Below are 12,580 nucleotides of genomic sequence, written 5' to 3' on the forward strand. Positions count from 1 at the left end.
TGTCTGCAAAGAAGGTGGAAAGGTTGTCACCCTGTAATATTTGAAGCTGAAGAAAAACTAGATTATAATCCATATAACGATAACAACTTACATTTTCGAAACTCATTGCCCATTTTCCGTGTAGTATTCGTGAACGCATATTAGCAAACTACACGGGTCAACGTCAGCAATGCATGGTACCAGAGTCGGACCAATTTCAACTTACTTCCAATGGCTCCATTCACCGGAATATCAATCGAGGTGGTATAGCTCGCAGCGTCACTCAGCAGGTAGACATATGCACCACCGAGTTCTTGAACCTCAGCCAAACGCGGGAACCCCCCGTAATACTTCAACTGCTGCTCCCAATCCAGCTGCTGCGACACCCAGTTAAGTCACGGCAGTGTTGACCAGGCCAGGCGACACACTGTTGACCCGAATTCCATACTGAGCCCACTCCATAGCAAGGGTGTGAGTCATGTTTCGGATGCCAGCCTTCGACGCGCCGTAGGGGGTTGATGGCACGCGCTGCCCAAGTCAGCGAACACATTCGGCACATTCCAACCCGGTCCGGTGTAGACCAATAAAAAGCACTGGATGTTGTGTAAAAGACTCACGCCCACCTTATTCGGGCGGTAAGACGCCATCGAAGTTGTAAACACGATCGCCCCCTTGATACCAAGTCGAATGAATGCACGCGCAGCACACCTGGCCGTGTAGAATGCGCCGAATAGCTGATCCATTCCAGCCAGTCAGCCAGGACCAAAGCTATTACAAATCAACCAGAAACGCCCACGTTCACGGAGAAAAGCGCCTCGATCTCTTCCGTGGTAAACTCCAGCGCCGACGTGTGGTTGGTTCGCCCTGCATTCACAACCATCCCATGCAGCGCCCCCAGCCTCCTGGATTATTTTTTCCACTGCAGCAGAGATCCTGGATTCCTGTGTCACGTCGGCCTGGATGGCAGAAAGTTGCTTTGTGAAGTGCTGCGAGAGGGCCTGAAAGTCTTCTCCGGCTTCGCCGATGTCGATGGAGTAAATCCGGGCTGCGCCGTTAACGAGACAGCATCCTGCGATTCCTAGACCGATGCCGCAGTTGGCGCCGGTTACTGGATGAATTAGAACCCAGTTCCTCGTATTTGGATTGAGACTTGTACTGACTAGCGATCACCTTGGACTCCAGTGCAATTTTGATTTGCGGCTCTGGAGGAGCGGACGGTGGTGGAATCGAAGACGACATTCGGGATGCTGTGGACCTTGAGACTTTCTAGATAATTCAAACTTCCAAAACCTGGACAACTCTCGCTGATTCCTCTGACTTTATATCCCCAACGATATAACTCGACCACGGTGCGGTTATACATGGGAAGATGCGCCCTCGACTCGTGTGTATGTTGTGTTCACTGCGGATGGCATAGCGAACACATTTTAGCAGGCTATTGGCCCTCGATCTCTCGTACTTCGAGGAGCGACCAGCTAAGCACCTTCAGCGGGGGAACCTCGAGTCGAGCACATTGGCCCCCGCACAGAGATAGTTCGACGCCAATGACAGCATTAGACTGCAGTGAGACCGGCCGGGCAATATATCTAGGACTGTGACACAGATCAAGCATGCAAGGCAATCTAGATTTGGTGTGCCGCGAGGCGTAATCCCATTTCCATTGCAAGATATAGAAGAAGCTTCTCATGCTGGAGGTCAAGTGAGTCACTATATTTGTTGATCAGTCGGTCACAGCGTGATTGGAACTTTTATTCCGGCCAATCACTACGCACGCATCTTCGTCTACCAGAAGGCACCGGGCAATATTGTGATGAATGCATCGATGTCGGGCCATATTGCTGACGGGTGAGTCCTAGAGCCGAGGGAGTGAATGGGGTGGGGTTCTGACTATCTACTGTCTTCCAGGGCTTGACCTGCACTGCATACAACTCGTTCAAGGCCGCTGTCCATCAATATCTATGAGCTTTCCTTGCCTTGCTTCGGAGGCTCACTATTTTGCAGTATATGCGCACGGCCATGACCGGCGCATTGCTGAAGGACGAGCTCGAGGTAGAGGAAACCTGGATACCCACGATCTACATGCTCTCCGACGCCAGTGCCTGGATGACTGGGGCTGATCTCCGTGTAGACGGTGGTCACTGTGCATCGGCATGAAATGTTTATTTCATAGCATGGTGAATGGGATGAGACGTGTCTACGGCATTATAGACTGGGCTAGCAGTCCGATATAGAAATTTTCAAATCACAATTTAGGAACTGCGTGGTCTATAGTTTTGCTTCCATCTACGATAGCTAAAATGGATACTCGAATTGTCGGGGATAGTTCATGGATACTCCAAGCATCTCATCGACGCTGTTTGTCTGTAAATCGTATGTTAGCATAAGCGAACGTGGTCAAAAGATTAGAATCATGTTACCAGGTCCAATAGCTCAGGCGCAATGTGCGTGTATGAGATTGGCGTGTCGGGGTCACTGAATTGAATCTGAGGCATGTTCATTGCCTGGTCTAAGAGCATTGCGCTTTCAAGCTCGGGCGTTCCGAGCTGGTATGGTTGGGGTAGAGAGCCTTTTTATAAGTCCCGTTAGTGAGTTCTAGTCATGAAGTGCAAATTTGCAAATGCCACGGAGCAAGTACCATTGTTCATATCCGGGCCCATCCCAAATTCTGCGATATCAGCAGGATCGAATGTACCCTGCGATGTGGTATTCTTTTCTCTGTCGGGCAGCTTTGTGAAAATCAGGTCGAGGGCCTGTATGGTCCGCTTTGTCTCGCTGGACAGACCGTTTGATCGCATCCAGATGGTGTACGATTTCTGAAGTGCTTGGATCATTCGATGCCTCAGATTCTCGGCCAGCGGAATTTGCTTGGGATTATTATCCGACAGATCGAAGTTGAGTTCCAGACAAAGCAGGGTGGTCGCCAAGAAGAATTTACCCCGAAAAACGGGCGAATTTGTCTCCCATCGCTGCGTATAAAGACGCCCACCAGGCTGTACCTCCTCATGAACGAGGCGATGACACTCGAGAATATGAAGGGATGCCAAAATGCAGGTATTGCGGGAATGGCTATATCGCTCGTCCGTCCGAGATGGGGCGAGATACCGATAATGCAATACGCATCTTGACTTCTCCAGTAGCAGAACCAGCTTTATGCGACAGAGAATGAGGTCTGGACTGTCCATGATCGATTGGCTCATGGGCTTTTCGTGGTAATGCCCGGGGAGGGACTTGTGTGTCTCATGAAGTGCCTTCTCTAGATGCATTACTTCTCCATATCCCGGTCTGCGAATCGAAGTCGAAAAATCGAATATGATGCCGAGCATTGAGATAATTCTATTCTTGGAAACAAGCCATTGACATGGAGTATCGAAGGAACTGGGACGTGATGGAGGAAGCTCAATGGTATCCTCATCAAAGTCCTCATCTAACAGATTCCGAGGTGGAGCTGTGTCGGATTGAAACTCTCGCAGCAAGCGAGGAATCCCAGCTGAGGAGGAGAACAGAGTATCCATGTCGCACACGAGGGCCCAAATCCGGCGGCGCATTTCACCCTGGAAGGGGGATATGTGTGGGAAGTGCGAGGCATCACGGTGATAGCCCATTCTTTGCGCTATCCGCACAATCACGCCCAAAATGACCAGGTTATCCATATGGGCGTCTTTGGACTGCATCAGTTGTATGTTCAAGATAAAACAAAGAGTCTCGATGGTATCCGGAGGGCACTCTTGATATCTCCCCAGAGCCAGACATTGGTGTATCTTCATGCTGTACTTCTGGATGATCTCGTCGACCCAGGGTTTGGTTTCTGGCAAGTCCCGAGTAGACTGGTGTTGAGATACTGCCAGGCACATTATACCGTAGAGCTTGCCGATCCACATGATGGGCGTTTCCAGTGGTTTAGCCCAAAATTTTTCATACTTGTCGTTTCAGTCAGCTATGGACGCACGAACGCACAGTATAGATCCAAGATCTCTTACTTGTCTCAAAAAAGAGGGTCCGTGAATCACTATGTTGGTCCCTTTGCTTAGCAATTTTCAGCACAATATCCGGAGACCGATGACTTGCGTACATGGAAGTGCTTTGCTGCCAAAAAATTCCGCGACAATTCTATCTGTCATCTCTCGGGGCGGAATTCCGTCCAATATCTCTCTGTGGGTTGCGTGTTGACAGCCAGGAAACAGCATATCTGGAGAGCCCCATCCGGTGGATGGTTGGGTAGGAGTTTCATCATTTTCATTCTGCGCCGAGCTTTTCAGCTCAGGGATCTGCATTTATTCAGTAAGTCACATTCATTCATAGTCCAGACAAGGTATAATCAATGGCTTACCCCGTCTAAGATTGCGGTCCAATGCGTGTCCTCGACAAAGGTTGTTTTGCTCTCATGCAACGAAATATGACCAAATGAATCCGATGGCTGAGCTAATCGCGACTCTGATTGCGCTTCCACTTGGGCAGCGGTTTCAGCGTCGCCCCTCTCCAGCGGACTTGCAATTGCAGGTTCGCGTAAGCTGCTGGGCTTGTTGCTGTCTGCAAGGGAAGCAACGCGTCTCTCTAACTGCGCGATGCGGTCTGTCAGCGCCGGGGGTTGCCTTGAGCTCTGATCTTTGCTGATCCGGACGGTGCCATTTGTGACAGGGGGTGGATATGTACAAGAAAGCGACAGTCCACGGTGAAGACATGAGCTGCAGGGCTGGCCACGATCGCACCGAAGCCTATCAACCGGTCAGCTTTCCCAGAGATCAAATCGTAAATAGGAGAGATGTTTACTTTCGCCTTCTACACAGGCTGCATGACAACTGTGGCTTATCACGTCGCCGGTTTGGAGGCGGCAGAGTTCGTGCAGCGCTTGCCTCCGCCATCATCCGGTCAAAGGCTCCTTGTTGTCGCTAGGCGTGCACACAATTGGAGATGTACTTTTAGAACAAGTGCGAGTCTCACATCTGGCAACAGCTTCGTTAAGTTCCAATCGTGAGCAAATCACTCTCCGACCATCCGATTCTCCGCTCCGACCATCCGTTGATGATTAAGCTGAAATGGGGCCAAATGGACCATCTGGACCTTGACCTTGACGGGTTCATGTCCAGCGTCGTATCGCCGTTAGGTCAGATCTAGACTGATTGGAGTTGCTCGAAATAGATGAAGCGCGGTCTAGAGGACTGCAGATCACTGACTTCACCCCCAATCCATCGTGAGACAAGGTAAGGCACTGTACCAGGAAGCATCATTAGTTCTATGAATGATAAGGCCTGGAATAAAGATTTCACCGCGTCAAATCCGACGGGCACTCAAAGTTAGCTGCATAGTGTGTTGACTAGTTCGTTAGTTAACTAGTTAGATAGTTAACTGCTCTGATCACTCCTCCCTGACGTCATGGCGAAGCCCAGACGTGGTCGACACCGTGACTGCGGCATGCTAGCAGTTGGGTTCTTAACAACTAGACGCTCTATCCGCAGTAAATCGAGATTGGATGGCTGTGCTGCATCTGCACACGAGACTGGCCGAAGGAGGGGAAATGCTCGATGCAACTGAAGCGTGATAGTCCAGGGATGGGAATCCGGATGGCCGCGGCTGCACTCGGCATTCTTTTGCCCGCAGATGCTCGCGTTGCCTCGAAGATCGGTGCGCTAACGTGGCGATCTCGATCTTAACCATCCATCGGACGACGGAGATCAAGATAAGCTATGTGCGAGGTGGACAGGAACCAACGTACACCTATACTGGACCCCGTTATGAGATGGCTAGAGCCTGTAGGAGATCAACTTGAACCGCATAGGCTGTTCTTATTCCCGACGATCTCCAATCCGCTGCGATGGGAGCGATAGGGCGCCCCGCTGGCGGCGCAGCGAGCAACCAATGCGCGTCGGCGCCCGCGACAACCTGCCGCTTTGCGAATAGCCTCCCCACTGCCCTCAAGACGCGGCCTTGGATGCAACTGACCTCCCCGCGTTTGGCGCCCGTCGATGATCGGCACCTCGCGAGTCCGTTGGGAGTCCTCGGTGGCATCGACTGCATCTTCACTGTGCAGGTTCGTGTTGGAATGCACTGGCGAGGTTCGCGCGGAGGTCCCGACTGGACTATCATGGGGGTTGGAGAACTGCCGTGCAACAGCTCCTGCTCGCATCGCGCATCACTGCCGGTTGGAGCTACCGGAAATGCGCTAGCAAGACAGCTGATGAGCATGCAGACGATAAGGAGGCGTGCTGAACAGCGCAAGTGGAGCATCATGGAGCTATATGAACCCCTTCCCTCTCGCCTCTCCAGCGGAATACCTTCGTCTTCCCATTCAGATTCACTGCCACAAACAGACCCCTCGACTGGCCCTCCTCAATCTCCCTAGACCACTCTTACCCTCTCCTTTCTCTCCCTCCATCCACCGGTGGATTCGCACCACTTCAAACTATCCTTAGATGGCGGTTCTCTCTTACTATCCACTCCTGCTTCATTCCCATTCCTATACCATATCGCTATCCCAGCCCCTTCGCCGAGCCAGTAGACCCAAGACGTGGATATCTAAACCCGTCCTTTGAGCCAACTGTCATCGTGATCTGCGAGACCGTAGTGGCAAGCCCAAGACCATGTCGATCGAGATCGTCCCGCTGGCCAAGGCCGACATCCCCGGTGCTGTAGATTGTGTCCAGAAGGCCTTCGCTGACGATCCTTGGTTCCAATGGGCTTTTGACGATCCTTCCAAGGTACGATGCCCTTTCCTGATCTCGCACTCAAGAGACACGAATAATAATCCACCTTGGTAGTTCAACGTCCAGCGGAACGCAGCCTCGCTCACCGCGCACCTCCAGTATAGTCTCAACTGCGACTGTCCCATTTTTGTCGCCAAAGTTAGTCGCGCGGCGAGCGACCAGAAGACCGACCACGAACTCAGACTGCCCCCGGGAAGCATCGTGGGTGTCGGCTGGTGGTACTCACCCCAAGCGCCGTCCCTGCCACAGACCTGGTCGGTCTGGGCACAAGAGTGGCTTCTCTCGTTCCGACAACTTGTGAACAACATCCGCTTTCTTGGTCGTGGGGGCTTGAACCTCCCTCGATACTGGATCTGGAAGAAAGTGCAGCAGGATGCGCATGAGAAGGTCTGGAAAGACCCGCGGGGATACTACTTTTGCAATATCCTGGCCGTCAATTCCCAGGCTCGTGGGATGGGGGTCGGAAAACGACTAATGCAAGGCGTCATGGACCAGGCTGACCAGGAAGGAATGTCGTGCTATCTCGAAAGCTCCAAGGGGTTTCCCAATGTGGCCATTTATAGGAAGATGGGCTTCGAGCTGGTCAAGGAGATCGAGTGCGCGGAGGGCCGAGATGTCTGCAAGGTAAGTTTTTCTGCAATCGGTGCTTCTCTTGATGACTGATTCGAATCTACATCAGCTATATTGCATGATTCGCTATGCAAAGAGCAAGTCCTAATGATCAACGGATAACAATCCACAATTAACGAATTATGAATCCAGCAGAGTATGGGCAAGGGAGATTGACATGTGCAGGATATAGCAAGTTTTTTTCGATTGTTTTCAACCTTGGAACGTTTAGTTAGTCACTTTAGAAACCGACGATATCAACTATCGTGATGGAGCACAAGTGCGGACATTCTAGTCATAGATTGCAGCCAAGCATGACTCATTTAATGGTCCCCAGCAACCTTTGCCTTGATTTCCAGAGCTCGTCTAAGGCCCGATCTCAATGATAACTGGCTGGTGCAAGTATGAGGGTCGGGGATCGCCTTAGAATTCGTCGCCCGCTCGTCATAGTACTAGCAACCAGGCAGTAAAGGGCGAGTGAAATTCAGGGTTCTCATGGCACTGCATAGATGCCTCGGCGTGTGAGTCAATTGGAATGAGCCAGTTTCTTCAGCGTGCAGACCCTGAGGCTCAACCTAAATCAACCTTGAAGTCAAATCCCACTCTTCAACTTTCCCACCTCCCACGCGTCATCTTCAACATTCAACCTCATCGTACTATCAACCTGCCTTCTCAAAATGTCTTCCTACGGCTGCTTTCACCATGTTCCTGGCACAACTGCCGCATCCAAGGAATACCTCCCCCAAGTTGGCCTGGACGTACACGCGGCCGTGCTCTCGTCCACATCGCGCACAGTCCTGAGGCAGACCTTTGTGAATCCCTCCAAAAGAGAAGCCATCTCTGAGATATTCTATTCTTTCCCTCTCTACGACGGTGCCAGCATAGTCGGGTTCACCTGTCTCACCGGCAACACCGAAACTCGAGGCGAAGTGAAGCCGAAAAAGAAAGCCGACGATGCCTACAAGGCAGCCCAGTCCAGAGGAGAGACAACCGCGATTTTCGATCAGTCCTCGGACTCTACGGGTATTTTCAAGACGCGAGTGGGAAATGTCCCTGCTGGAGGCGAAGTTGTGATTGAAATCACTCTCGTCGAAGACTTAAAGCAGGATGCCCAGATGAACGGGACACGATACACAGTCCCTGTGGCCATCGCTCCACGATACGGCGACGATAAACATGTCTCGAGCGTCATCGGTAGTGATCTCATCAAGACGTCGATCGTGGTAGACGTTGCCATGGAAAAGGGCTCTATGATTCGTACCATTCGTTCACCAAGCCATCCTATCGATGTCAACCTGGGCCGCGTCTCATCCACGCCTGAATCCATGTTCGAGCCTCACTACGCATCCGTCAACCTGCGAGAGAATGTGGTCATCAGTAAGGACTTTGTTTTGATTATCAGCTCCACCAACCAAGACGCCCCCTGTGCCTTTCTGGAGACACACCCTACTCTACCGAACCAGCGTGCTTTGATGATCTCCTTGATCCCCAAGTTCGGCCTGCCACCTGAGCCTGCGGAGATTGTCTTCCTGATTGACCGAAGCGGAAGTATGGGTGATAAAATCCCAACCCTCCGTTCGGCTCTCGAGGTCTTTCTCAAGTCCCTTCCGCCGGGAGTTCCTTTCAACATCGTGTCCTTTGGCAGCCAACACCATAGCCTGTGGCCTCGCAGCAAGGTGTACAACGAGGAGAGTCTGGAGGAAGCCTTGCAGCTTACCAGGTCTGTGGAAGCCGACATGTGTGGAACAGAAATCCTGCCCGCGCTCCAAGCTGTAGTGGAGAATCGCTACAAAGACAAGTCCCTTCAAGTTTTGCTCCTCACAGATGGAGAGGTCTACCAGCAAACCGAGATTTTCGACTTCGTCACTCAGGCCTCGCAAGGTAAATCTGCCCCGTTTTTCACTCTTGGTATTGGCGACTGCGTCTCCCACTCCCTTATCAACGGGATTGCACGAGCGGGATCGGGCTTCTCCCAGACCGTGCTCGAGAATGAGGGCTTAGACAAGAAAGTGGTTCGCATGCTCAAGGGCGCGCTGATGTCGCACCTGGAGCACCCTACGTTGGACCTAAAGGTACCTCTTCTTCACGCGGAAGCATTTGAGGATGAACCTGGCGCAGTCGACAACAGACATGTTTCGATCGCTACCGATGCAAAGCCGATCTCCCTGTTTGATGAAAACTACCAGGAGGTAGATCAGAAACAAGACCTCCAACGCCCCCAGCCAAAACTATCCGTACCATCTCTGATCCAGGCTCCCGGCCTTATCCCCCCGTCGTACCCCTTCTTTCGGTCCACCATCTACGTTCTGTTTTCGCAGGACGGCGACTCATTCCCTGAAAGTATCACTCTCCGAGCCAGGAGCAAGCACGGTCCTCTGGCTCTGGAAATCCCAGTCCAGGACGTCGGCGAGGGAGAAACCATTCACCAGCTCGCAGCCAAACGAATCGCGAGCGAGCTCGAAGAAGGCCATGGCTGGATTCATGCGGCGAAGGACCCCCAGGGTGTGTTGGTCAAGCACCGGTGGGAAGGCAGAATAGAGGAAATGGTTCAAACCGAGTGCGAGCGACTCGGTACACGATTCCAGGTGGCCGGCCAATATTGCTCGTTCGTGGCAGTGCCTGCTGTCGCCGCTGAGCGCGACTTTTCCGAAGTCGCTCCTTCTTGCGCTATTGCTTGCGCTGCTGTCGAATCAGATAAGGGTTCTCCGGCGGAACCGGATGAAGATATGGGACTCGGTGTTTTCGATGATGAACATGTCCCGCCGCCTCCCAAGCCGGTCGTTCAAGATACAAATGCGTCACTGCAGCGGCTCATCCAATTGCAGCAATTTGCCGGATACTGGGAGTGGTCCGCCGTCGTTTTCAATGCTATCAGTCTGGAAGTACCCGATGTCTGCGACAAACTCGACAGATATCTAATCCGTTCTCCTCCATACAACCCGAGGGTGTGGAAGAACTGGCCGTGGAGAACTATCCTTGCAACTTGTCTGGTGGGTCGGTACTTGGAAACGCAGGAGTCCGAGTCGCAGGAAGTTTGGGGGCTGCTAAAGGAGAAGGCCGATGGCTGGATCGTGCAGTACATGCAACATATGGCCCCAGCCGACCAGGCAGTGATCCGGTCGTTGATTTCTGTGGTGGAATCATGCGTTTGACTGGGACTCCCCCCTTGATTATGGCCATACATAGTATGAGTGAAAGCCGTTCAGTTGGCCTCGTCAATAAATCAGAGTGCTAGTTTACTGCCAACTTCACAGCACTGAAGCCAATTGGATACTTTCTCAAATCTATGCCTCAGAACAGTACTGCGTACATCAATGCTAAGGCGAATTAGTGTCAAACGCCGACATCACTTAGAGCATGGGTTGAAAATATCTAGCAGATTTCACCCTTTACTAACGATTACGACACGTCTATTCCATGCTATTTTAGGATATAGAAATATCACTATTCCACCTTATGGTCGCAGTGAAATCCCACCTTTTCTACGCGCTTTGGGTGCCGAGAAACCTCCATGCAGCGATCAGCACCATAACGGCGCCAACTACAGCACCGCCTGATTGGCCAACAGTGGCAGCGGCAAAGCATATCTGCAAATCGACCCAGTTATTTCCGGTCATGATGGAAGCGCTGGGCTCTGTAACCTCCTGAAGCCATGTGAGCCTATGGCATCGCATCTTCGAAGCGCCCACGTCAACCCCACTCGGCCACGGTTTCAGAGCCAAACCGTGGCCTTGCGATCGAAATGCGTCACGTCGTTGTCGAAATCATGGCCAAGTTCGAATTATAAAAAGGTCACTGTCTACCCTCCATCCTCCGTCTACATTCAACCATTCCAAGACGTCCCGTTCTAAACCAGCCTTGCCTGGCCGTACAACACCCGTCGACAGAGCTCCTTGTGTTTCCAACTTGGCATCGTTTTGATTCCTCGCCTCCTTTGTGACTCTGCGATTTCTTGGTGTTACTATCCTTCATTTTGCCCTGTGCTTCTACGCTCCCTTGAGGCTTCGCCGGTCATATGCCCGCTCTCCAGTCGGGAATCTTGTCTTCTATATGCTGCTCGTCGGCGTGAACCATACAATGAAGACACCAGCACGCAAGAATGTTAGTGTGTCTCTACTATCGACCCTTGCAGAAGCTAATCTTCGGTAGTGCCTCATTGATCGCGAGAGAACCGACATCTCATCCACCCTTGATACATCACAAATTCAACCAACGCATCATTCACAACGGTGAGAATGCCCACAGAACTCCCGGGTAGTTTCTACAGTAACTGACTCGGGGCGCAGACGATGCCACCGCAGATGCATCAGACTGAGAACGCTGGCCGACCGCGACAACCGTCATGTATGCAACACATACGCAGAAAATGAACGATTGTAAACTTTCCTGAAATGATCGATCGTTAGCAAAAGTATGTTATCACATTCAACGCAAGGTTCCCTCCTAACGGCGATAGAGTTTATTCGACACTGCTATACAACACAACATTCGATGGACAAATTGAGGAGCTTGATATCTCTGGGATACTGTCTTTTCCAGTAAGTGAATAACCCTCATCATCGGGATCACAGGACATCTACAGACACAGGTTATTTTGAACAACGGCCGAGCACAACACAATCTGCTATGACGCAATTCTTGAAGAAAGGTGGCTCATCGCGGAGGAAGGTGGTCGACGGTATGAGGGCTCAGGTCCATGATAGGCTATGTTGCTCATCATAATGCCGATAGGAGATCAGCCGATATGAGGTACACCTCCGAAAGTCGATGCTGCTGGTCGCTGATGTTTTCCGGTTGCATAGTAGGTAAAAGTCTTTCTGATGCCGTTTTACTCAGTTTGTCGCGATTCTGGAAGATTCGACTAACCGGGTTTTAGCCACGTCACTACGCCGATAAGGGCATCGTGGGGAATCAGGGATGGTTGCGAGTGAAGGGGGGCGATTCCAGTGTGGCATAGTGGTCTCTTGTTCCTATTCGCCCGAAGCCCGGGCTTAAGTGTTGATTTCTGTGGTTTTCTTCGGTGGCTTGTGCATGGTGTCTTCCTTTTCTTTGTTTCTTGGATGATCGACTTACATGTATCTGTCTTATTTTTTTTCTATTTTGTCTGGATTTGGGTCTGGTTTCCTTTTTTCCTTTTCTTTGTGTCTTGGTCGATTTACATGTATCTGTTGTTTTGTCTGGTTGAGAACTGAATGATCGGGTTTATCGATGAATGCAATGTGTAAAATGTTCAGTCCTGGCAATAGCAGCTGTGGTCTCGCATGCAGTTTGTTCTATCCAGACCCATGCCCATT

The 12,580-nt window shown here is 51.4% G+C and overlaps 5 protein-coding genes across 5 annotated transcripts; 3 read left to right on the forward strand and 2 right to left on the reverse strand.

Annotated features, from left to right (window-relative positions):
- Window positions 1-140: 140 nt before the first annotated feature.
- On the reverse strand, window positions 141-1,218 carry N7459_005719 (short chain alcohol dehydrogenase; the record flags this gene model as incomplete). The annotated part of the gene is made up of 6 exons (XM_056944903.1): window positions 141-148; window positions 206-356; window positions 415-507; window positions 597-713; window positions 900-1,087; window positions 1,140-1,218. The coding sequence occupies 6 exons, from the start codon at window positions 1,216-1,218 to the stop codon at window positions 141-143; spliced, it is 636 nt and encodes a 211-aa protein (XP_056799238.1).
- Window positions 1,219-2,561: 1,343 nt separating this feature from the next.
- Window positions 2,562-3,857, reverse strand: N7459_005720 (fungal specific transcription factor domain-containing protein; the record flags this gene model as incomplete). The annotated part of the gene is made up of 1 exon (XM_056944904.1): window positions 2,562-3,857. The coding sequence occupies one exon, from the start codon at window positions 3,855-3,857 to the stop codon at window positions 2,562-2,564; it is 1,296 nt and encodes a 431-aa protein (XP_056799239.1).
- Window positions 3,858-5,788: 1,931 nt separating this feature from the next.
- N7459_005721 (uncharacterized protein) lies at window positions 5,789-6,316 on the forward strand (the record flags this gene model as incomplete). Its single annotated transcript, XM_056944905.1, has 1 exon — window positions 5,789-6,316. One exon carries the CDS (start codon window positions 5,789-5,791, stop codon window positions 6,314-6,316), a length of 528 nt encoding a protein of 175 aa, XP_056799240.1.
- A 238-nt stretch (window positions 6,317-6,554) lies between these two features.
- N7459_005722 (GNAT family N-acetyltransferase) lies at window positions 6,555-7,395 on the forward strand (the record flags this gene model as incomplete). Its single annotated transcript, XM_056944906.1, has 3 exons — window positions 6,555-6,671; window positions 6,732-7,301; window positions 7,357-7,395. The coding sequence occupies 3 exons, from the start codon at window positions 6,555-6,557 to the stop codon at window positions 7,393-7,395; spliced, it is 726 nt and encodes a 241-aa protein (XP_056799241.1).
- A 568-nt stretch (window positions 7,396-7,963) lies between these two features.
- Window positions 7,964-10,438, forward strand: N7459_005723 (VIT and vWA domain-containing protein; the record flags this gene model as incomplete). Its single annotated transcript, XM_056944907.1, has 1 exon — window positions 7,964-10,438. The coding sequence occupies one exon, from the start codon at window positions 7,964-7,966 to the stop codon at window positions 10,436-10,438; it is 2,475 nt and encodes an 824-aa protein (XP_056799242.1).
- Window positions 10,439-12,580: the final 2,142 nt, after the last annotated feature.

Source organism: Penicillium hispanicum (genome assembly GCF_028827665.1).
Source record: "Penicillium hispanicum strain IBT 35686 chromosome Unknown utg000005l_segment0_segment0, whole genome shotgun sequence".
Taxonomy (NCBI): Eukaryota; Fungi; Ascomycota; class Eurotiomycetes; order Eurotiales; family Aspergillaceae; genus Penicillium; species Penicillium hispanicum.